The sequence below is a fragment of the Ornithodoros turicata genome, chromosome 3 (genome assembly GCF_037126465.1).
Source record: "Ornithodoros turicata isolate Travis chromosome 3, ASM3712646v1, whole genome shotgun sequence".
NCBI lineage: Eukaryota > Metazoa > Arthropoda > Arachnida > Ixodida > Argasidae > Ornithodoros > Ornithodoros turicata.
Genome location: NC_088203.1, coordinates 98,995,177 through 99,020,650, shown reverse-complemented (window position 1 = coordinate 99,020,650; position 25,474 = coordinate 98,995,177). Strand labels below are relative to the sequence as shown.

Below are 25,474 nucleotides of genomic sequence, written 5' to 3'. Positions count from 1 at the left end.
CGATCGAACCTTCGCCCTCTCCGTACAACAACTTTCCTCCTCCTTTTTACTTTCTTTTCGATACTAATTTTCTTAGTAATGTTACTGTAAGAGTATCGGGGTAGACAGTTTGACTCTGTCACCGCTCAAGTCCCCTTTCTTGTTCCCATCATCAAGGCTTTGTTTCGGTTTCTAATACAGGTTATTGTTTGCTCTACTTATGAATAATGTTGCAGCGCCTGAAGTGGGATATAAAAGAATAAATTTTCTCGAGGACTTAATTTTCGCGTATTTTGCGATCGAACTTTTTTCGCGAAATCCTTTGCGAAATCTTTTGGTTTTGCGAGATCGGAGGGAGCGGGGTATGGGCACTGCAGTTCGCGACGGTGTGTGAGCTGGTCGGCGGCTTCACGAGACGCGTTTTCGAAGGCTGTAGGGACACCGCAAGCAACCGAGCACAAGGCAAATACGACACCATTATACAGTGAATGCCACGCCGCGCCTCAAAGCAGAGTACCGGTCAGTCTCTCGATGTCCTATCTATATACCGATGACACAGACCTCAGCACAGACTCGGCACTCTGACCTCGGGCGGTTGAGAGCGATAGGAGGGAAAGAAGTTAGGAAAGAAACACAAGTTGACAGCAGCTGTTGTTTCTGTGTGTAGTACTTATCGCTATTCGATGGAAAGAAAAGCTCCAATTGATCGACTGTGGCCTGCAAAATTAACGTTCCACGAAATATTCCCGAAATGCGTTTCCACGCGAATAAGCGAATTATTAAGACCGCAAAACTCAGCAAAACAGTATGTTATCTCTACTTTGCTGAGCGGCACCCTTCATTCACGCAACGTTTAGAGTTTACTAAGATGGCAATATTTATTTATTGTTGATGTCAGCACCTGAAATGCTCACAAAGGGGCGTTACACGAGAGGAGAACCAAGAGATAGAAAACATCATAAACATACTGATCCACGTCGAATGGATACACATCTGGTGGCAGAAAACTAAAACGCCGGATATGAAATCCTCTGGTCTGGTATAGCGTGATGTATGATAATAATATTCTCGCGACATAAACCCTGTATTATTTACGGTGTTCACCAGCATCCAACGCATCGTGGAGTGTGTGTGGTTTTACAACTGAATTCACCAGTATAAACACGCACACGCAAACTTATCCGTAATATATAGTAATATAACAATATAAATAAATGCGCATGCATACATGCTGTCAGAATGTGCACTGACAGTATCATGACAGTCAGCAAGACACACCGAATCAGCAGCGACACTACAGTATTATGACAGTAATAACCCTGGTACTGGCGTTGCGAACGTGACCGTGACATGTGTCGGTCATGGTCACACGGTCTCTTATATCTTGGTCTGTGTGGGGTGTAAACACAGTTCTCCACGGGCAAAAACTCTGAAAGGTACAATCCAGGCTCCAGGATTGGTGATGAGGACAACTTAAACAACCCGAGATCCTACCTTGTCGCACTTTAGGCGGACGACCATCCCACAACACCCCACACAACGTTGCAATACAAACGCACGTTGACAGAAACGTCCTCTTCAAGCACGTCCTCATTCTCTATAGTATCCGTCATCGTCACCTCACACGTCTCTGTTTACTGTAACTGTCCTTTCATCCTGACACTACGCTAACTAACGAGAAGTGTCTTCCTGTCAGTTGCTTGAACCCTATGGCCAAACTCCACGGTGGTGGGCTGGGCTTCGCTACCCCCACCCTTCCGTTGGATACGGAGGACCAACGCGAAGGCGAGCAGCCCTAAAAATCGTACCAGCCCTGTCAGGACCCCCAGCCAAGTCCTGCCTCTTTTTGAGTAGCTAAATTTAACGCGCATCATACAACTTCACTTACCTTGGTTACTTGAAGAACTGTAAGGCCTGTCCCGTGCTTCGACATTCTTGGTCTTATCGCCAAAGTGCCTGATAAAAATGTTGCATTGATTTGTTTGTGTTTTGTGGACACCTTAAATGACGCGGGTTTTCTTGCGAGAATTGGTCTCCGAAGAGAGAAATTAAATTCAGGCAAAGCCCCGCCATCTTGTCTTGGACATCGGCCACCATCTTGTTAAAGGTATGTAAGCTCGTTAATAGGTGTGTGTTTGTGCTTCGAGACGTCCCTGTTGTGCTTTACATTGCTTCATCTGTCGGTTTCTTTTGGATACACGTATGATCGGTCGTTATGAAGTGGTTTTGTGTGTTAAGTAATGCTAACATAGTTAGGCTTGACTGCTTCCTGCCGGCGCACAAGGTTCCAAACATGCCTTCTGTTTTGTTAGCGACTTTTTACATATATTTCAGCAACTTTACTGTGAGCTGTAAATTCATAAAGGATTGTTGTCCGTTTGGAGTTGTTTTGATGAAACATGCGGCATATTTTCTTCTTTCACGCGAGCAATACCATAGAAAACGTGCTTTGGCCAGTAGTCCCATAAGCCTGATGCATGTTTTATTTCGATGTACGTTGGAACGCCCGGCTACAACGAAGGTCGAAATACCGCAGTATGCTACGCAGTGATAGACAGAAACGTAATGCATAAGAATGGGTCTAGACCGACGTTTGGATCCGTGTTGTTTTCTTTCGTTTCATAATACAAACACGACCTCGACGTAAGCCTAACGTGCGCTGAGAGAGGATGTTACGGGATACGAACGTGTTTGCGTAACACGAAGAAAGTGTCTTCTATATTCTGCGTGACATATCGGAGCAATTTATTGATGTCCCCGTTCGTGAACGTTTCGGTTTTATTGGTGGGCTTTGGAAATGTCGTTATATCATGCGTAAGTTCAGTTGCTGACAACAGGAAGACATGGGAGAGCGCGGTTTCAGAAGGCATTTGCTATTCTTAGCCGGGTTGTAGCTGTGCAGCTGAGAGGTTTTGCAAACATAGCTTTGTGTTCGTCGAAATGCAAATGTCCTCTCGTGGACTCGCCGCGTGCTTAGAAGAGGTGTTCGTTTCATGTTGCGAGGTTAGAGCTTTTACAGCCTCAGTATGTCGTGTTTTTCTAATTTCTTGGTCATGATTGTGATCAGTATACAGTCAAACTCCTTTACAACGAAACTCAGGGGACAGCAAAAAAAATTCGCAGTAAAGGTATTTTCGTTAAAAAGGATGTCCGTTATTGGACTTGTAGGCTCCAGCGGGACCGCAAAAAAAATTTGCTGTAGTGGTATTTTCGTTAAAAAGGTGTTCGCTATAAAGGAGTTTGACTGTATAGTTTTGCAGCCTGGTTTACGTTTCTTTTTTTTTATGTCTTTTCCTCTATAGACTGTTTGTTCGTGCAACTTACAAATAGACAAACGTATCCCTCTGCATCCATTCATCCAAATAACCTATAGTTTTTGCTGTAGTGTTCCCGAAGTTGAATACTACACACGCATAATTTAACTGACACTCTATTTGTGGTATTTGGGAAACACAGAAGCAATACAAGAGGCGTCCAAGTATCTATTTTTTATTTAGATGATACATAGATGCCGAAACATTATAGTACCATACTCGTAAATGTGTCTGACTGTATACTTCCTGTGAATAACCGCCATTTTTTATTTTTTTAAAGGAATAGCAAGCTCTTTGCCTGGCTAACATTTCCTTTCTCTCCTTTTCTTTTTTAGTAAACATATTCCCCCCTCCCCGCCATAGGTTCTTTGTTAACTTCGCACCCTTTAATGTGCTTTATTGCAGGTGCATGCCTTCTGACGTTCCATCTGTTCATGCCACTTTTGCACAATCAATAGTTATTCGCATTTATATAAAATTTTCTGGGTCTTCGGGTACAGCTTCAAACTTCTTTGAATGCGGTGGCTCTGTATAAGACCTTCACGTGGCCATAGTGCATGACCACGACACATGGCCATGGTGGCTGTCACGTGGTGGTTGTCACTATAAATATAAAGTAACGGACGGACCTACACGGTAGTTGCGTATTTCATTGTAAAGTTGTCGCTTTAACAGCGCAGATCCACGCAACGTAGGACCAAGACGAAACGACACGTGCAGTTTTTCACCTCGTACGCGTGTCGTATTCTTCCTAACTTTCCCAAAGCAGCACAATGTACTGAAGGTGCAAGTGCATAGGGTGTACGAATAGGTAGGGCTGTTTTCTTCATGGGCTCCTATGGGTGAAATGAAGCACTGTCCTTATAACACACCTGCAGGTTACCTCAGTGGTTTATCCAGAACCCCGAGCACGGGGCGGGGGGCAATTATTACAGACACATCATAACAGCTGAACATATCATTACCGACATGTGCATAAAGCTGAAATGGCAAGGACCCCCCGGTAAGGGGTGCAAAGGTAAACGTTAGGGGATGTCTGAATAAATTACTGGGTACCCCTATGTACTTTAGCTTTTAGTACAGATTGAGCTTCTTGGGTCATTTCTGTATTACACGAAAACACACTGCTGAGTGGTTACCCGTTATTTCTTCTGCCTGCTGCTGTAGGTTACAAAACAGCCATGATGGGACCCCAGGGTCGAGCCAATGGCGTCACGTGCGATGCTGCTCGTAACAAACGGCGCGAACTGAAGTGCGAATCTGCCAAGCTATCCTCTCTGAACCTGGCCCGCTACCAGACTTACCTCAACCGTGTAGAAGACACAGCAGCTGCTGAGGAAGTTGTCAGGACTCGATCTGGACGGACGCTTCGAATGAGACCTACAAGGTAAAAAAAAAAAAAAAATATGTTGTGGGTCTTTTATACCGTACTTACGGTGGTCTCTTTTTCTTTGAGCGTTTTTGTTTTTGTGTGACCTACGCCCAGTTTCACCAACTCCGATTAACACTTGAAGCCAGATCAACGGTCATTTAACTTGAATTTAACGCTTAACTGTGCTTCACAAAAGGTCGTTATTATTACTAATAATATTAATCGCGTCACCAACTAGCGTTTGCAAAATAAGGATTGAGCGTTAACTTAAAGTTTTAGCAACGCTTGAACTCGATTCAAAGTTAACCAGCGTTGGGGGAAACGGGCCTTAGAAACATGATCTCGCCTTATAATTTATGACCTTGCCTGCAGTACGAACACGTGTTCTTGACAAGTCTTACAATAAAGAAACATGTTAGTGTATGGAATGATTCTCGACACAATCGCTTGGCATGTGCGACAGTTGAAATGGCCCCGAGAACTGTAATAGCATTGTGATCGCAGTATCGCAGAAGGCGAGATTCTTTCGTCTGCGCTTTTATTTTTTCGTCTGCGGGATTCTATTTTTTATTTTGTTTTTCAATGCGTCATTTCTTTATTGTACTATTTTTCCTCCATTCGACGTTTCACCGTAGGTTAAGAAAAAGTTCACTGCAATTTCATTCTAGTGTTACATGTTCCACCAGTAAGCAACTGCGCAGTCGTTCGCGTTTCCACTTTATATCTGCATCGCTATTTCCTTTATCCTTTAGCTCAAATGTAACGATTAAACACTTCCAGCATCGTGGAACTGCTTCCTGCATCTAAATGTGAAAGACAGCAGAGAGCGTTTTATGCAACGAGTAACTAGTATATACCGTGTCGTGGAGAAGGGCGAGGGGGCATGTAATCTACACCACGGTTGTCTGCAGGGGGTCGCCTGGCTGGTGATGCCCAACACCCCTCGCTTTCCATGTGCTAACGCGCGTCTGCCACGTGGGTCGTCTGCTAAAAAGGCCGCGTCGTCTGCTTCATTCGAATGAAAAGAAAAAACAAACCGTCGTGCCGGTTTCCATTCCAAGCTAGTTGTTTTGCACGTGCAAACTTCGGTGTTGGTTGGAATCATGTCTCATGTTTTGTGTTCGGTAACGGGATCAGTTGCCGTGGTGGACCAGCCTCGGACGGACCTAGGAGAAGGACATGAACATAACCTTATTGTCCGGGAATCTCTGTACCCTCCGTGTTGTTTTGGGGCTATACTCGCTAGCTTCCACTTCCTGTGGTTGTCTTTTCCTCATCCTCATTCTTTCTTGCTTTTAGTCTTCTTTTGTTTTTCTATTTTTTTTCTTTCAAAAGCAGAATCCGGTCATTTGGGGCAAAGTTACAATCGGCCCATTTCAAATTAGGCAAATGACGTCCTGAAGTACGTTTAGTAGTATACGAAATAAAATAGAATAAAACGCGGGTCCTTCTGAGCACCTTCTGAGCACCTCAAGAAGAAGACGATAAAATTATTCGCCACTAACGGGGATGTAAAGCCGGTCTCAGTGGCTGGTAACGAACGAGACCGCTGAGTAGTTACGGGGGTGGACTGTGGACACCAGTTATTTCCAGTGTGCGTGTATGTCCTAGGATCAGCGCGCACGTTAATAGACCCACAGACCAGAGAAAAACATCTCAGAGGCCGACCACAGTGTTTCGCTGATCGTCACGGTTTCCCTCAAGAAGCACAGTAATGGGTTCTTCGTCACACAAAGGACGAAAAGGCCAAAGGATATATAATATACCTGCAACCTTTTCATAGTTTGACAATACAATAACGTGGACTGTGACACTTCTTCGTTGTTTACAGATGCCGCTTGCAAGAACGGCCACGTAAGAAACGTCACGTTCTTCAGAGTATGGCCAGGCCGCTCAAGAAATGGCTAATCAGACATAGAGACAAACCGTACCCGACGAAGGCGGAGAAAGTGGCCTTAGCCATGGGTTCACACATGACATTAGAACAGGTGTCCAATTGGTTCGCCAACGCGAGGAGAAGGCTCAAAAACACCGTAAGTATAAGAAGGTTTTCCCGACACAAGTGGTCTTCAAAAGGTGTTTTTCTGTGGTTCGGGGAAACATTGCATGTGCATTCTTACTCGTGTGAAAAGCGCAGCAGTGTCCTATGTGCATGTGGCTTTACGCAGGATGAACGTCTTCTTTTTTTTTTTTTTTTTTTTGTTCCTTTGACTCCTGCTCCACAGAAGAAGCTCAGCTATTCAAAGACGGCAAGCTTAATTGAGTTATTTATTATTATTCTCCTTCTTTCTTTTTTCTCTCTTTTTGTATGTTTATTTGAGTTTTCTTTTTCTTTTTTGGAATAGCAAGCCGACATTAGCTTGGCTGACATTTCCTTTTTTTCCTTTTCTTTCTTTTCATTCTATTAAACATAACCCCCACTCCCTCCTGAATTATTTAGCAAGGTTGCTCAATTTCAGTCTTAACAAAACGGAGAGTACAGAGATCGTCAATTTACGAGATTGAAACGGGTCTTCCATGGATTTTGTCTACTTGATCATTGTGATATAATGTTAGAGGTTACCTGTGAATTGTGTTAGGATAACAGCAGCCGTAGTATACCTGCGAAGTGTGTTAGAAGCAAACCGATTGAAGCAGCTGCCCTCTGCAATTGCCTCCTTTACTTTCACTGTCCCATTCCTGGAGTTACCGAATTTTCCCATGGACCTATATGCATTCAGTAATTGCCGGAGGAACAGTTAGGTTGGACAGGGAAGGTTGAACTTAGTGGAAAGTAGCAGCTGGCTAGATACCAACGTCATTGTTTTGTTTCTGCATCCACAGGTGGCTAAAGATTGGTTCATTTTTCTAAAATGTCGTGTGTATTTATTGATCTACATGTCTGATGTTCGTCCCTAATTATGTCTTCTATGGATAGCGCCCTTCTCGCGAAGGCATAATTTTTGTCGGAGGTGCTACACTACATTCTACAGCGTGACAGCGTTCTTCCGTGTTTCTTTTTATTCAGGTGTACATGACAAACATCAACTGGGGTGACATGATTCGGCAGTACAACAGTTGCATATCTGGAAATTCAGAGCCCCTCAGTATCAGCTCTGATGACAGCATCTGGGACAGCGATGTTCCCGATAATGATGACAGCAATTATGATAAGGTCAACAATATGCCTCGTAAGGACCCCATTTTTTCTTGGTTCGCTCGGATAAAGGCGTCAGTGTGAAAGACGTGTTAATGACATCTTGCCTCTTTTACGCAGAACAAATAGGCATGAACAGTGCAGGGCACAACGAGCATTCTGAACATAGCTATTCTACAGCCATACTGCATCCCGGTTTAGAAGCTGCAAGGTGAGTATTACTAATGGTGTTCTCAGGTTTCTCCAATCACTCTTTCTTTATTTTACCACTCTGTCCTTTCTTGTGTTCATACTTGTGTACTTCTCTCCTATTTGTTCATCATTCTGTTGATTTATTCATCCATCGTGACGATGCCCGCAGCTGTGAGGCCAACAACCGCAAGCTGTTTCCACCATAACCACCGCCATCCAAATCTAACGCTCTCTTGTCCTTATACTGTTCACGGAGAGTTCAAAGGCAATCCAGAGTATTTCTTTTTATTCCGTACAGTTTTTTTTTTAAGCTATGAGAACACAATAGATACTGGTTGTGCAGATTTTTGTGGATGATTTCTTAGATTAAGACTCTTTTTAAGAATCTTATAGAGAGTTAAGAAAAATGAAGATTTCTTAGATTCAGATTTTTTTCTGTAACTGCTAAATCACCATAGAGCTCGGATTTTTAGACATTGCCTATAAATGCCTATATACACACCTAAATGCGACAATGTCGGGGTTAAAAAGCCTTTTTATCGACTCCATTGAGTTGTAGCCCTTTTTAGCATTTTTTACTTTTTAGACGCGATAACAGAGGTGTAAATGCGAGTACGGCTTTCAGGCTCATGTTGAGTGCGGCATTTTGCTTTTCGTTTCTGCGTGTTTGCGCCTTTTGTTCTTTTTTTTTTGTTTTTGCGTTTGGTTTCCTGCTGCAGTATACATTGGTTTGCTAGAACGGGTTCATGTGTACATTTGACCAAAAGATTTGGCCTCTGCGGGCATTTCACGATGTTCGAGGACGGAAAACTAGAAGTATTATACAATATAGTGTGGTTCCAAGCCGTGCGTCAGCGTTCGTGTACCAGACGTCAGAGGTTGTATGGTACCGTAGCCTGAAGCACCAACAAAGCAGTCATGTACAAGATACTCAAAAATGTATTTAAGATAAGATAATAAATACTGATGTTAGAATGTAATTAAGATAGAGTACGAAATACTTCAAAAAGTATTTGAAATACAATTAAGATACTATTTATCGTTGAACTCAAAAAGCCACCAGTCACTGGTCAGTGCGACGAGCCGCCGCTATGTGACATGAATAACCTGAAACCCGCGTACTATGCAAGCCGTCCCTGCATGATAGGAGTCATCTAAACACAAGTCCCAAAAAGATGACAAAGAGATATCATATAACTCCACTAAGTATATGTGACCCAGAACAAATCAAACTTCTAGCAGGTCCCTGCTCGGCGAGGTCAGAATTCGGCGTTACCACATTAGGGCACACATAATAGAACCTTCATCCGCAAAGGATTAGTATATACGGGGCAAGATCTCTAAATGGAGACTTCCAAGAAGGGCCAATGTCCGGGTCAAGTCCGAGGGACTCAGGAAATTTCTACTGAACAAGCAAGATAATGGAAAGACGAGACACAGAACGTTTGAGAGGGAGATCCAAAATATGTAATTAGAGTATTGAGTAGAAAATACCATAAAATGTATTTTAAATAGAGTACAAATACACAAAACAAAAAGTATTGAGTAGAGTACCAAAATACCGCAAATTGTATTTAAAATACAGTATTTTAAATACAATACTCCAAATACGTACAAGTCTGCAACAAAGTCAAAGGGCGTACCAGATTAACATCCCCATTCTTGAATTTTATTGCCTATTTTGGTATTTTTGACGGCCTAATGGCTGCCTGTTTTCATCGTTTTTAGTGCCTAAGTATCCGCGGACCATATAAATCACTAATTAGACATAAAATTCAATTAACTGTCATTTCAATTAAAGGTCTTCTGAGAAATGTGAGATAGCAGAAGTGGAGTAGAATAGAATATCCAAGCACTTTGTGGGGCTCTAAAGAGATAAGCTTGGTCCGAAACTCCCTATTGATTCTTGCGTCCCATATGCGATTTGTGCGCTGCCTGACTTGATGTCAATGTTATCTCTTTGGAATTTGACCGAGCAGAGTGTGTTGATACTGATAAGGGCGCGGTGGGCCTCCAATCGCAATGTCACGTGACGGCCTTTTCTTTTGCGTGTGTGCGTTGGAGATAACATGTGCGGCAGCAGACCTGCAACGCACACGGTAAATTGTGGACATGCTTTCCATTCCGTTTTGGTAAGTCTCACTACCTTCCTGGTAAATTTTTCTCCCAGTGGTACATCTTTGTCCGCACATGGTTCTCTTGCGTAAGGGTAAGACTTGTGGATTTGATCTTGATGTGATGTTCAGTTGCTGACGCAACAGGATAGGAAAGCCATATATGATGCAAGAACTGTTCGGTTACTTTCACTGATGGCAATATAACAACAACTTCATCGAGACACGAAATTTCAGTAAGATACACTTTCTTAAAAAATGTAGGAGGCAAGACGCAATTTCGCTTATACGGGAAGCGAAAGGTGATAGCTCTACAATTTACCCTTGTGTTGGTGACACATAGAAACATAAGTGCGCCTGATTGCTCAATAGCTATTCATCCAAAACGATTGGTGCGGCACAGGGCTCTATAAAGTGTTTTTATTTTGCAGGCCTAACTTAAAACGACCCTGGGAAGGTCGTGCCATAACATCGGAGCAGAGCGTCAAGAGAAGCAAACTCATGTACGATTCCGATTCCCCCAGTGATGAATCATCAGTGCCAACAAACGAGGATGACGTCACGGGTGGGTACATATGGAAGTCCTTTTACCAAAGCAGCACAATGTACTGATAGTCGAGTGCAATAGGGGTGGACGGGTAGGTGGAAGGCCTTGAACATACTCGTGAAACTAAAGAACATTGATAAGACGCATACCGTCCACCCTAATTGCACTCGACTTTCAGTACATTGTGCTGCTTGGGTACTTTTTTCGTCTTTTTTACCTGGTACCCCATATTTGCTCATTCTTCGGAACGATCTATGGAAGATCGATATCGCGAAATATATGCGAATGTTGGATTGCACTACGGGAGGGCAACGCACAGCTTTCCTGCATGACGTGTGTCGTCTGCTATCCGTGTAGCAGAACAAAGTGACCTTGCACAGTAATAACGCAATTTATCAACAAACCTTCCGGCTCTCACTTTTGAGCAGCTGTGAACTGATTTTAAATTTTGAGTCTGTTCCTTGGTTGAACCCATCTTATCATAATTACTTCACGTTCTGTAATCGTGTTGTGACGTCTGCACAATGCATGCAGATTGCCGCGACCATTTCCTCGAGAGGGAAGATAAGGCGCAGTTCCACCGCAGTGAAAAGAAGTGCAAGAGTGAGACGCCATACAAGAAATACAAGACTAGTATGCTGTTGAGGTACATTAATGCAGACGATGAAACACCATCGGAGTCCTCAGAATCTGCAATTACCCTGACATCCAAAAGGACAAAGCACACTCAGTCGAAGCAGACGCCAAAAGGCGAAAAGAGAAAAGTCGAATCCAAGCCAAACCAAGACGGTAAGTTCCTATTTTTTTCTTCCCATCTTCCTCCCGTTTTCCCGCAGCGGTAACATTTTTATTGTGCATTGCATGGCGGGACATGACAAGAAGAACTGTACACTGTTAAAACAGAACTTCACCACATAGCACGTTCCTAGCCAACCATCATTCCGAATGATATCATTCTGTGTCCTGATTTGTTCAAAACAGGGGTAGGCGCCTATTTGGGACAGGCATACGAGGGTGGTTCCATAAGTTTCCGGCCCGACCAACTTTTAATAGTCATAGAGACGTAACAAGTGTATCACTTTTCGTCACATAGTCACCCTTAACTTCGATGCACTTTTGATACATTTCAACCAGCATTCGTATACCCTTGAGAAAATAGTCCGAAGTTTTGTCCGCAAAATGCTGGAAAACTGCCTCTTGCACCTCACGATCGTTTTGAAATCTCCGGGGTCTGAGATATCCCTCTTCAAGTTTGAGGACAGGAAGTAGTCACTCGGTGCCAAGTCTGGACTGTAGGGTGGGTGGTGGATTTCTTCGAAGCCGCACTCCTTCAGTGCAGCCTTGGCAACAGAAGCCGTGTGGATAGGGGCATTGTCCTGGAGCAACCGGACATCTCGACTCAACCTGCCGCGCCTTTTTCCTTGATGGCGTCTCGCAGTCGGTGCAGGACTGAAGCATAATAAGTCGTATTCACTGTGGTGTTGCTCTCTTTGAAGTCGATGAGGAGGATCCCGTGACAATACCAAAATATTGTTGCCATGATCTTTGTGGATTGTGTGACCTTGGCTTTTCTTTGGGGTGCTTCTCCTGGTTTGCGCCATTCCATCGACTCCTTTTTCGATAGGGGATCATAGTAGAGCACCATAGTCTCATCCCCTGTGACAACTTACTTCAATATTTCTCCTTCGTTCTCTTGACAGAGCTCCCAAAACTCTTTGGCACAGACGACGCGCTGTTGCTTTTGAACTGACGAGAGAAGTCGTGGCACCCATCTCGCACTGACCTTTTTCATGTGAAGGCCCTCGCCGATGATGCGAAAAACGGTTGTTTTGGAAAACCCCAGCCTTTATTTCCTTCACCTTCAGACGCCTGTCGCTCAGCACTTCCTCCTAGACAAGAGACAAATTTTCTTGTGTCACCACTTCCACTGGAAGACCATCGCGTGGATCTTCTTCAATGGACTCTCGCCCCAGTCGAAACTGCTTAGCCCAGTCTTCTACCGTTGTGTACGACGGAGAGGCTTCCCTGTACACGTTGTCGAGTCGCGCTTTAATTTCTTTAGGCGAAAGTCCCTCTTTTGTCAAGAATTTTATCACAGCGCGGTACTCGATTTTTTCCATTTTAACTGAAGAGTGCACCCTGGGTGTTTGAAATTCCACTCTCCAACCGACAAAAGCATGGAGAGGGTTGAGGGTGGTGCTCAGGCCCTCCAACAGATGGCGCCACGCGTCCTTAATCGCATTTTCAAATTCGCGCGCATTTTCTACCTCGGGCCCGAACCTTATGGAACCACCCTCCTAATGTGCCTCAGATAGGCACCTCCTCCCATTTTCAACGAATCAGTGCGCAGAATGATATCATTCGGAATGGTGGTTGGCTAGGAGCGTGCTATGTAGTGAAGTTCTGTTTTAACAGTGTAGAAGAGTCGTGTTTGGTAGGGTAGAGACAAGGCTGTAATTTATGTGTTTCCACCCCACGCGTCGGTTGTAGTCAAGGTTGTGCTGAAGACTGGGAGGTGGTAGGTTCGAATCCTATCTATACGGTTTTCCCTGGGTTTTCCGAAGACTTTCCAGACGAATGTCGGCACCGAGTTCCGTTGAAGTCGGCCCGGGACGCATACTACCCCCCCCCTTGTCCCCCACTCCTTCCTGGTGTACTCTCTCCATCTGTACGCGGCTCATAGCCACGGTTGCTTCGCGGCGTTAACACGGAATCCAAAGAGAGAGAGAGAAAAAAAAGAAAGCTGCCGTATTCCCGCTAATATGTGCTATCTACATAGCCCACACCGTTGAAATGCTCAAACCCTTTCCCACAATTACAGCGCAAGAACCTGCGTCTAAGAAACGAAGCGGTGGAAACAGCGTACAAAAGTAAGTCACATGAAAGCTATGCTTGCACCCCTTTAAACACTTGTGGAGAATCCTGCAGAGCTCGGTTTCCATTCGAGGCATTTATATATTCGTGAGAAACTCGGAGGCACGATTACTATACACCAGCTGCAACGTATGGGTCGGCAAATTCATTAATGTACGTCATGTATTCACTATTACATAGTGGATGATTATGAGACGTTGAGTGATGGGCTGAGATGCGATGTAAGGTTGAAGGATGACCTCTGATGTGATATTGAAGGTGAAATCGAATGTTGGGATTTTGAAGTTGATGTCCACTTATGGGTAATGAACTTATGATGATGGCCCCGAGCCAATGAAACCGGCCTCGGTGGCTCAGTCGGTAGCGTGTTCGCCTTCTGATCCCGAGATCGCGGGTTCGAACCCGACCGAGGACGCCAGCAACTTGGTGGCAGGGTACAAGCTGCTTAGACACGCCGTCTTCCGCAAGGGACGTTAAATACGGGGTGCCGTGTGATGAGCTTTGATCGCACGCTAAAGAACCCTCAGGTGGACAAAAGCAATCCACAGACCGACCGCTGTGGCGTCGCTCATGATCTCAGTTGTCTCGCGACGTAAACCCCCAATTATACCCGAGCCAATGATAGCAAAGTGCCGACTGCGCTGTAACGGCACAATCTCGCCACGAGCTCCCAGCACTCCTCACAAGAGTTCGAAGAGTGCATGTTTATAATGCATCGTTCCGACACTAAGCAGGTTATAACCCAAGAGTACGGGAGGGTGGGCCTCTTGTGGGTATAAGCCACACTCAGAGACCACGCTTTCTTTTTTGGTTTACAGTAATTCGGACCTTCACTGGACCGAGATCGAAGCAGCCGAGGCATTGACTCGCCTTTCCCAGTCGGGATCATCATACGGAAAGAAATTCTGCTGCACATCGATGACACCTGCAACGTAGAACATTCGCCTTAGACATCGTATTCTTCTTATATGACCATCTGTGATACTGCATCGCGAGCTTCGTAATGCTTCTTTTTCCTTCTTCTTCTTCTTGACTTCCTCGCTACCTGAAATAGAGAGTTTGGAGTTCGGTATGTGACAAAGGGCAAGGCAGAGGTTAGACGTCCTGCGTCGTTCGAATGCACGTTGGTACATGAGAGGACTGATGTTCTGAGGCTGTGACACATAGAAAGGACAGATACATGCAAAGCCTCAAGTGCCTGAGAAATTAACGATGAAAGATGGAAGTCACTGAAAAGGTTAGCCAGGCTGTAGGACTCGAACCCACATCTTCTGGATTCCGAGGGCGCGTTATCTGAAGGGACAAATCAACCACTCTCTCTCACACGTGCCCCTTTCATCCAGAAGATGTGGGTTCGAGTCCTGCAGCTGGCTAACCTTTTCAGTGACTTCCGTCTTTCATTGTTAATTTCTTCATTGCACGTTGGTAATTTATTAGGAAAGCTTGGATCGTGCACCGAGTGAAGGTTTATCCCGGTTAATTTAAATTTTGCAAGTGACGTAGATAATGTGCGGTTGATATGCGAAAAGGATTCCATCTTTTGTGTCACCTATTTCAAGGAACACGCGAAATATAACTACATTAACGTCGCAGACGGCACGACACCCCACAAGTGTGTTCTATCTTGATGCAGAAGCCCCGCTTTATACCTCCTCTCACCCCTTCGCACGTGGGCATGCAAAGTCGGGATGCCAGCCAATCGCAAGAGGCGATTTTAAACACAGTCTTGCTATTGGCCCCGAGATCGAACGGTGTCGGCGCGCTGCGGAGAAATGATAAACTACCGTAGTGTGGGTAGCTTCCTCGCGTCGTCTGCTTTTACACGTTTATTTTCCGCGTTCAGTGCTTTAGGTGGAGCATTAGGGAACCGAACAGTATCGTATCATCGCGGCACAAGGTATCTTCCGGTGAATATACACTAGAATTACGGAAAAGAACCATCAACTCCTAACATCCGCCGGCGTGTATCCACACTAGAAAGGTGACGGTGTCGTCCCCTATGGGCGATCTCGATCTAGAGTGCTCTCTATAGCTACGGCAGTCGAAAGCAAGTCGTCATTGGTGGACTCTTAGTGTCTACGTCACGTCGTTTCGTCGTCACGTCGCTATAAAACCGATACCACTGTGTTCGGCATCGGCCAAAAGTCTACCTGGCACTTTATTTCGAATTTTGGAATAAAACGAATTTTAAAGATCAGCGCTATCTCCGCGGCTGCAGAAGCGCCAGCGTGTGACGTCACTCCGTCAGCGAAGGAGTGAGAGGGCGGCGCGCAGAAGAGGAAAGGTGCCGCGGCATTCCTTTTCTCAAAGGCGTGCCATCATTGGCCAGTTATACAATGACGTTTCTTCGTTTTTCCAGAGAGGGAATTCCGGCATCCTCTCAACATCCGGCGTCTGCTCTTTGTGTCATGTATTCCGTCGAATAACAGTGAAACTACACCAGTATTTCGCGTGGTATGGAACGGATGTGACTATCCCTTTAAGCTTGAGGGAAAAGAGAGACACAAGGCTGCGTACTTCGTGTTCTGTCTTGGATAGATGGATGTAGAAAAAGAATGAAACGTATAGGTCGCGCCGGTGCGACCATAGGTGCCCCATGACGCTTAGTGAGTCTTACCACTGAACATTTGGCACACTGAGTATCTTCAGCCCATATGTCCTTGATGTAGCTCGCTAGGGCACACAGCGCAGGTTGTCGGTGCTGCTGTGCTGCTCGTGCCAACTCCCCATACCTTCTTGACGCTGAAGGGCCGCCGGTCTAGTTTATCGAGGGCGTTCTTCAATGTTTGCCGACTTGCGTCGACAGGTGACCAGCACGTGGCTTCGTGCCCTCCAGGGTTCCGCATGTTGAACAATAAGTGTGCGAACGACACCCTATGCAGGAATGCTGCTGCTAAGTGTACATTTGGTCCTAGGCGATCAACAGACGATTTCAGGAAATCCCAGTGCTCCTTGAGCACCCGGTTGCATCCTGGGAGATTACTGGAACGAACTGTCCTTCACGTTTCGTTTTCGCTGACCTTGACTCCTCGCGCACTATCGGGCGAGAGAGGAGGAACCGCAGTTTGGAGACGTTCTTCTCCTTTGTTACCAGCAAGTTCCCATAGTTCAAAGTGGCGTTAAGCCCTCTGGGATTTTCTGAAGTCGTCTATTACGCTCTCTAACGGCCGTGGCGTCTTAGATGGGACGCAACAGGTGTAGTTCGGGTCAATTCGTGTGAGGAACGACTGTTGCATGTCTTCACAGAGCCACAAGGTCTTAGCAGATTCCGTAATAAGATGAACAAATAGCTTGCGTCACATTTTGTGACTGTTATGTCCTATGTCTCTGTTCCCCCTCAAGCTTTGAGAAACGTTACCTTATTGTGAGCCTCAGCTCAGCATGCATGCCGGTGAGCTGCTACGAGTGACGCGGGACGTCTTCACTGCCTGAGCCTTATTGCTGGAATGTGTTCCGAGCAGGTCTTGATTGAGCTTTCCTTCGCCTAAGGCCGTAGCGCATTGTTGCTGGCGAACTTGTTATACTGTGATACCGAGCATTACGTTAGGCGTGCCATACTACAGATCATACTGTCAGTGCGATGTCATTTTTTGTCTTGACTGTTATTCTTACTGGCGTACAGCAGACTTTCGTACATTTGCAGTATAGCCTATACGTCGATTATTGTGTATTTCTGTGCTGGTTCAAGGCCTAAATGGCCATCTGTTGAATGATGTCTACATGTTATCATGTCGGTGAATGCGCATGCTTGTCCTTTTGTGTCTAACGCTGCCTTTAAGGCGGTGGCGCTTGTTAATTTATTGGCTTCTATTTATTGTCCTCCATCCTGCATAATCGGTCTGTAATTTATTTCCGTTCACTTTGTCAGACTGTAGTGCCAAAATGGTGTGGACCTAGGATACACGCGCTAAAACTGAGCCGCACACTTGCAAAGCACGGACAAAAGACCTACCTGCAACTTGACCTGTTTCTCTGCAACAGAAAGCGAACCGGTGGGCCAATCGAAAGAAATTGCTTTTTTACATCATATCTGTTCGATACCGCCTATAACCTGCGCACCGTGTGAATGAGTTAGAGCCGCTTATTATTTAAATAAAAATTCAAATGAGTTTCGTAAAAAAACAAACAAACAAACATAACTTCTAAAGCAGGGCGCCGTGAGCATTAAAATGGGTAGATAAAGAAAAGATCTTCCCGGAACAGCACCGCAAGCGGTACTGCCCCGACGACCTTGTTATCGGTACTACCCCTTTTGGGACCTTCAGTGGACACCTTTTAGAGAAAAATCTGCCACCGAAGCGGGTCATTTGTTACAGTAATTAATTGGTTTCGGTTTACATACTTTTGTCGCGGCTGGTCGCGGTGAAGCGCAAAAGGACGCTGTTCCACTCTCATGTCCACCAATGAATTACGTCCTTTTGCACTTCGCCGCGACCAGCCGCGACAAAAATATGTAAACCGAAACAAATTAATTACTGCAACAGATGGCCCGCTTCGGTGGCAGATTTTTCTCTAAAGGTGTCCACTGAAGGTCCCAAAAGGGGTTGTACCCATTTTAATGCCGACGGCGCCCAGCCTTAGAAGTTGTTCTTTCACGAAACTCATTTGAATTTTTATTTAAATAATGAGAGCCTCCAACTCATTCACACGGTGCGCAGAACAGATACTCGTAAAAAAGAAAGTTCTACGATTGGTGCACCGGTCCGCGAATTATTTAGCCTGGAGTTTAACTGAAACACACAGCAGATAAGCGTGTCCAGCATTTCAAACTAGACTGGTGTGCGCGAGGCCGTGCACTGACCCAAGCAGCACAATGTACTGAAAGTCGAGTGCAATAGGGGTGGACGGTATGTGTCTTATCAATGTTCTGTACTTTCATGAATCCGTTCAAGGCCTTTCACCTACCCGTCCACCCCTATTGCACTCGACTTTCAGTGCATTTTGCTGCTTGGGGAGTTGCGACCATGCGACACACGCGGACATGCCTTCAGTGGGACACAAGAATTTCCTTTCTAGATTTGTATGTGATAGCAGGCTCGGTAATCTGTTGCTGAGTTACACTCGCAAGTCACGTGATATTATGTCGCATGCGTAGCTACTTTGTTACCGAAAGCTAAAGACGTCTTTTTAGCCTTTCCTGTTCCCGGCACAGTATGCAACCGTTCCTTCAATGCCCTCCTCTCACTTCTTCCACTCAGAGAAAACCTCTAGGAAAGTCGTGAAAGTGGCAAAAGTCACTGGCGTGGCTTAAAAGTCCGTAAACATTTTGCTATTTTCACAACTGGGAAGGCATGAGACACGAGACGTTCGTGAATTTGCCGTGGAAGCTGCAGATGTCACTGGCGTGGCTTAAAGGTCCGTAAACATTTTTGCTGCTTTCACAGCTCGAAAAATCTTCCGTAGTAATTTCTTCGACGGGGTTTTTGACACCGATTTATCTTCCCCTCTATTTATTATCGGCGCCTTCTCATTGTGTTATCAAAACTTTTCCCAAGCAGCACAACATCTTGGCCCAATATTGGTTTAATATTGGCAATAGAGGGCCAATATTGGTCCTGTCTTGGCCCAATATTGGCAATAGAGGGCCATCATTGGTCCTGTCTGGGTACCAATATTGGCAATAGAGGGCCCATATTGGTCCTCTCTTGGCCCAATATTGGCAATAGAGGGCCATCATTGGTCCTGTCTTGGTACCAATATTTGACAATAGAGGGCCAATATTGGTCCAGTCTTGGTCCAATATTGGACCGGTATTGCCATTATTTACCCAAGATGTGCTGCTTGGGTTACCTACATGAGTTCCCTTCTAATGTGCTTGTGACATCGAAGAGAAAAGGTCGCATACTTTTTCTTTTTTTACAAATGTCAATTAGGGTAGACAGCTAATGAGAACGATATAGGCTTGTTGCGGCATGTAGTCGCGAATGTCCCTGGCGTGGCTTAGAAGTCCGTAAACATTTCGCTATACTTTCGCAGCAGGATTACCATGTCGCTGACTGTCGTTGACATGCTGTAAGTTTCCGTAAATTAAAATCTTCCGTACAAGATACGATACGTAACTATATGACCCAGGTGCTCGAGCAGCCTGCACAATTTCGGCTACTGGTGCCACTTTCCGCTTGAACAATTGGTGGTGGAAACAGCTAGCAACAAACCTATATAGCACCCTTCTTCAGTAACGCCCAACCAATAGTGACATCTTTGTTTTCTTTTAGAAGCCTATACATTTCTGAACACCCACCTTACACATCGCACTATCTCCAAGCATGATTTCAGTGTTCTTCCTTCTTGCCTTTAAATATACAGCTTCGTTAGAATAGTTCCTTTTGTGTGGACTGATGTGAATATGTCAGTGTATTCATTGTTTCTTGCCTATGGTAATGCAAATAAATTATAGGTACCTGTTCGAGCAATGTCCACGAAATTATCGAGTTGATTTTATTATTTTCCCTTCAGAGACACGATTTCAGGCATTTTCTTCTCGAAGTCAATTGCTTCTCTGATGCACCACTGTTCCAGATTTGACGACGTACTTGATGATACGGTCGTGACTGCCAAACTGATAAATCAGGTGCTCCCACCTGCGATTAATATTCGACAACAATCACTCAATCACAAAGAAGCTTTGCCTTTCATGGCAATCTGAAGAGTACTTACGACGGAGCCTCTACAAGCAGAAGGTCGGCCATCTTTCCAACCTCCAACGACCCATGCGTTTCTGCCCTGCCCAGAGCCGCTGCACCGTTTATGGTTGACGCTACTAGTGCTTCTGGAAGGCTCATGTGACATATCACACATGCCATGTGCATCACCATGGGCTGCAGAAGGAATTCTCAGTGTCTCTCACGCAGGACATGTCAAGCTAGCTGGCAACCTTGTTATGTCCTGTACTGAGTGGAAGACCGGGCCCGCTTGCACGAACGTTGAAGGAATTCCTGAGTGCCATCCTCAGTAGCTTTGACAGAGCTAGATGCACGAGCAACTTTGAGGACAAGAGCATGTGTCCGAAGCACTACTGTGGACACCGCTGAGGAAATTTCTCAACGTTCGCGCAAGCGCGTCTGTGTCCTTCACTTTGTTCACGACTGTTGTACGACTGTCACGACTGCAACAGAAGCTGTAATGCTGCTATCGCACATAATCAGTCCGTTACAGAGTACGTAAGGTGCTAGGCCTATACTATGGTATAGTCTTACCATGGAAAAGCAATACGCGTTGGGGTTAAAGTCTGACCCTAAAGCCACCGGAACGTTTCCTTCGATCATGTCCCGGACTGGTGGCGACTCAAGACGAAGAATAAACGCCGTAGTTGGTAAAATAACAGCTGTCGTGTTGCTCTGGCCCATGGCTTGAATGCCTTTCTTGGATACACACTCCAGATGAGAGATTGCGGTGGCTCCGAGCTCGGCTCCCATCTGAAATATCGATAGAACATTTCCAGGACGTTCCTTTGACGTTCTTACAGATATGACAAACCTCTGCGCCCCCAATGTTGGACAGTTCTTCGCCGTGAAAGTTTATTCTCAAAGAGATGTCTTTTCCTGCCTGCAGGATTTTTCGAGAACTTTCTACATCAAACACTCCTTTCTCGCAGAACACATCGATGTTTTCAACATCAAGGACACCTTCTGCCATCAGACGATGGATTTCCGGGATCTGCTCGCAGATAATGTTCTGAGTTGCTTCCTCCATTGTCTTTCCCCTAGGGTTTGCGTTTGTTAGTTACATACTCAGGAGCGACGTATTGCGATAACGAGCGCTTACTTAGGGACAGCGTGAGCACCACAGTAAGTACTGGAGATCTCAAGCGCTGTCCTGCCTTTTGCTGCCTCTAGGGTTTTAAGGAGGCGCAGTTCCGTTTCCGTGTCCAAGCCATAGCCAGACTTAGCTTCAACGAGCGTTGTTCCAGAGCGGAGCATGTTGTCGAACCGCTTCAAGAGGGACTCCAGAAGCTCCCGGTCTGACGCTGCTCTGGTTTTGTCGACTGTGAAGTGGATGCCGCCACCAGCGGCGTGTATTTCGAGGTACGTTGCTCCGGCTAGCTGGATGAAAGGGCACATTTATTTTTCATACCGGCTGCTATGTACGATGGATGTCTTACTTTCATTGCGAATTCGTGCACTCTGTCTCCTGCCCATACTGGGTGTGTGTGAGAGTCTACAAGTCCTGGAAAAGCAAAGAGGGTTGTTCTGTGCGTTCCAAGGATGCCGTTTCTCATTCCGACTGGGATATGAGTTGCATCACGACGAGTATGTGGAGAATATGTAAGTGGAGAATATGTAAGCCAATGCTAATCGATCGCATATAGAAGTGATTGTTCCTCAACGTCGCCACAGGGGCACCAACTGGACATGCTTCAGAGTGTCTCTCGCCACTGGAGATACAAAATGCATCACTTTCAACGTGACTTTACAGCGCCTTCTACAAACAAACTTGTCCCATGTAATGCCTGCTGAAGAGCCATATCAATGGCGAAACAGATGTCCAGGTGCTCCGGTAGTGAACTCTGAGTGAACATTGTAGAACGAGTTGCAGAAGACATTTTAGCAGTGGTTTATCCAGGATACGTCCAGGATATATATCCAGGATAGTGGTTTATCCATGCACAGAGGGGTGTTGGAAAAAATTGGGGGGGGGGGGTCATTATTATAGTTACGTCATTACAGCTTAACATATCATTACCGACATGTGTCTAAATCTGAAATCGCAAGGGCACCCCCTGTAGGGGGTACACTGGTGAATGGTGAAAAAGAGGGGGTGTCACTGAACATTTGGGGGTGTTAGGGGGTGTAGGGGGGTCTGGATAATTCGCTGCATTGCATAGTGAGTGTGTAGTTTATCTCACCAGGGAGGATGCAGCAGCCACTGGCGTCAATGACCTTGTCGAAGGCGGCGTGCTTGAAACTGGCTTCGATTACGTTGTCTTTACCGACAGCAGCGAGTTTGCCGTGCCTGTGAGAGTCATATTAGATGAATATCTGGTCAGCCCTGCATGAACATTGAACAAGTTCCTCGGTGCTGTCCCCAGTGGCTTTGCCAGTGCTCTATATATACGAACGCGAATAGTTGAGGACAGTATAGCGTGTGCCTGAAGCGGTACAGATGCTTGTGAGGATACCACTGAAGAATTTCCTCAACCGAGAAGCGTAGAATGTTGTGCTAGTTGGTGATATGACTGGAATTTGAGTTATCGGCGTGTATCTGTATCTCCTCTCTTCCCTCTCGTCCACGCGAGCGAACTCAAATTTTAATTTCCGTTCGTGCGAGCGGGCAATATATATAGTGGGAACCCGAAGCTGCCTTTTGGGGGGAAGGAAGTCGATCACAAAGCGCGTTGTTGGACCGTACACGCGGAGATTTAGTCTCGTCAAAAATAATCACAGCGGATTTATGACAAAGAAAACGAAAGCTTAAATGGTCAGTGCGTATAACTATATACGGCACGGTTGAGATTCGAAATCAGAACCTACGTTTAGAAATTGAAACAGAAAAAGAACCTACACTCAGAGACAACTGAAGAGCCGCAGGCAGAGATGGTATATACTCTCTGCGGATAATACAGCGGATAAGGTATTCCGCACATTGAGAGCGGGCATAGGAGGAGGTGGCGGACACCATGCAGATGGGGAAGCCTATCCACTTGTCTTGTTGGTGCGAATATTTGGGTGCTCCAAGTCTGTTTTCTTTCATTTCATTTAATTTTTATTTTTCAGATAATACTTTGCATTGCCCTACCTTACGTTTGGGTGTTTGCTTTAAAAGCACCTAAATGTGTTCAGAGTGTGTCTGGCATGTTTTCGGAACATGACCAGTATACAAGCAACTGTGCGAAGCAAGGAAATATAACGGAACCTTTTTTTCGTTGCCGTTACCGGCTCCGTCACTGGTCCATATTTGTTTCTGTTTCAGTTTCAGATTCCACCACTGTTGTTTCCGTTTCGGTCCCTCCGGTTTATTGTTTTCCTCCTTCTTTTCTTGGTAAGCTTAATTTGAGACCGTGACAAAATATAGTACCTCTACGTATGTATACTGAAATCTATCTGAGGACTTTCGGGATACGTGCACACAAAAGACAACATTTATTCAAGAATATAGTACCTATGGTTTCTATGAATAGTTAATATATGACCACGGTTTTCACGAATGTTACTCACGCTTGCAACTTCCAAGTCACCATAAGCGTATCACAACTACGCTTCTTCTGTTTACTATATCAGGGGCTTCACAAAGGTCCCCTGTGCTGAATGATTAGTAAACAGGTGGAGCTATCGAAAAGCTTTCTTTTCAGTGAGCATCCCCGAGCCATGGGCCAAGAACTGGGTAGTGAGCGGCTCATTTGCATACGCTCATATAAATAAAACTCACAAATTTAAATTTTACTTCGGATGCTTTCGGAACAGGATCGGAAACGCTATTAGTTTCGGTAGCCAACCCTGGTTTACTTGCGGGGGAGGGGGGCATCTATGCTAGTGGACATGAGGGTAACTCGTGCCTAATTCGCATTCAGTATTCGTGGTTTTAGGTGATCATGCCGCGGTTACATGAACGCGACAGAAGCGCATCGAATCGAGTTATCGCACCTCCTCGCACTTATCCCGACCGGTGGATTGGTTCGCGTGGCCCTATGGGAGAGGATATGTTGCGATAAGTCGCTTGTGTCTGCTGCTATACGTCTGGGTTTGCGTCTGAGATTACTCAGGACCGTAAAGATTAGGAAGAGGGCGGAATGTGACCTTTGAAGAATGACATATACAAAAACACACCGAGAAGAACACCAAAGTATGCCGTCTAATTGCGAGACCACAATCAGTAGATGAGCCGTAAAGATGCATTTATTCAAAATTCATAAGCCGCGTCCACTTCGCTCTCGGCTATCGTCTTTATTTTTATTTATTTTTATTTTGTATCTATAGGAATGGGATGAAATCAAAAAGACTTCGACATGCCGGAGCAGCACTTGTTACCAAGGTCTACCGATATGCCCATGCATGTTTTCTTTTGGTGTTACATACTGCGTGCGTCTAAGGTCCAGTCCAAAAAGCTCTCTCGTCATGGAGCGGACGCCAAGCAAACACAGGGACGCCGGTCATTTGGCATTATTTGCAAACTGAATGCTTGTGGCCCCGCCAGCTGACGATTTTAGTGCACAACGTAGTCACAACACACGGCACAACAGCAGTAGCACAACAGCACGGCATGTACATAGCATATTCCGAATCCGATATCCCTTGATTGGAGATTTCAACGTCAACGAAAGTCTACGAAACTCGACGTCTGCCCCGTAGACGTCTCTAACGTCTCACCTCTAATCTATATACTCACTTATCCACGACCAAGCTAAGTCCAACGCCGTCTTCAGCCAGCATAACGGCTACTTTCTTCATCGCCTCTCCCTTGAGACATTTTTCGCCGTTCCTGACCACTTGCACCACTTGATGGGCATGACGGACGAGGAGACGGTATTGGTTAGGCATCGTGGTCCTGTCGATATAGGCGACTGACCGGAGGCCGCCGGACGAGGAGCTTTCTCGTATGTTATCAGTTTCCTAATCACACCAACCGAACCAAAATGAGCGTTCTGATAAAGGATCGAGACTTCATTGCACACGGCAGAGGCAGACATGCAGCGTTTTTTTAGGGAGTCACTATAACAGTCCACTTTATTATTGTTTTTTCTGTTATGTTTCGATGTCAAGTTATTTCGTGGATTTCGCTTTGTGTAGTCCTATTTGTAGGATGAACATTAAAAACAGTTCGAGTGGGTGCGAAGTGCACCTTTTGTCCGCTGTATCACGACCGAGGAATTACAACCTTCTCAACCCACTCCCCACTGCAACCCTGTATGGTTTGCCGTTTTGCCTAACACAAATCAGCCTTTCCATCATTGCATGTAAATCTACTCCCAGTTATTGTTACTATTATTAAGTTAGAAAAGCGCAAATGAGT

General features: G+C 45.4%; 2 protein-coding genes across 2 annotated transcripts; one reads left to right on the top strand and one right to left on the bottom strand.

Moving 5' to 3' along the window:
• Window positions 1-1,870: 1,870 nt before the first annotated feature.
• Window positions 1,871-19,937, top strand: LOC135388959 (homeobox protein Mohawk-like). The gene is made up of 9 exons (XM_064618850.1): window positions 1,871-2,086; window positions 4,461-4,680; window positions 6,497-6,698; window positions 7,673-7,835; window positions 7,922-8,012; window positions 10,539-10,672; window positions 11,189-11,443; window positions 13,476-13,524; window positions 14,347-19,937. The coding sequence occupies exons 2-9, from the start codon at window positions 4,475-4,477 to the stop codon at window positions 14,462-14,464; spliced, it is 1,218 nt and encodes a 405-aa protein (XP_064474920.1). The 5' UTR covers window positions 1,871-2,086; window positions 4,461-4,474; the 3' UTR covers window positions 14,465-19,937.
• A 6-nt stretch (window positions 19,938-19,943) lies between these two features.
• LOC135388958 (probable imidazolonepropionase) lies at window positions 19,944-25,071 on the bottom strand. The gene is made up of 8 exons (XM_064618849.1): window positions 24,851-25,071; window positions 22,374-22,480; window positions 21,630-21,694; window positions 21,293-21,570; window positions 21,005-21,230; window positions 20,725-20,943; window positions 20,186-20,346; window positions 19,944-20,109 (listed from the first exon to the last, which is right to left on the bottom strand). The coding sequence occupies exons 1-8, from the start codon at window positions 25,000-25,002 to the stop codon at window positions 20,016-20,018; spliced, it is 1,302 nt and encodes a 433-aa protein (XP_064474919.1). The 5' UTR covers window positions 25,003-25,071; the 3' UTR covers window positions 19,944-20,015.
• Window positions 25,072-25,474: the final 403 nt, after the last annotated feature.

Coding starts and splice junctions, on each gene's coding strand:
- LOC135388958 (XM_064618849.1), bottom strand. CDS start 25,002: ATGCCTAACCAATACCGTCTCCTCGTCCGTCATGCCCATCAAGTGGTG. Junction 21,695..22,373: donor TGGCTGCTGCATCCTCCCTG/GTGAGATAAACT, acceptor TTGCTTTTCCAG/GACTTGTAGACTCTCACACA. Junction 20,944..21,004: donor CCAACATTGGGGGCGCAGAG/GTTTGTCATATC, acceptor TCGATATTTCAG/ATGGGAGCCGAGCTCGGAGC.
- LOC135388959 (XM_064618850.1), top strand. CDS start 4,475: ATGATGGGACCCCAGGGTCGAGCCAATGGCGTCACGTGCGATGCTGCT. Junction 10,673..11,188: donor AAACGAGGATGACGTCACGG/GTGGGTACATAT, acceptor CAATGCATGCAG/ATTGCCGCGACCATTTCCTC. Junction 11,444..13,475: donor ATCCAAGCCAAACCAAGACG/GTAAGTTCCTAT, acceptor CCACAATTACAG/CGCAAGAACCTGCGTCTAAG.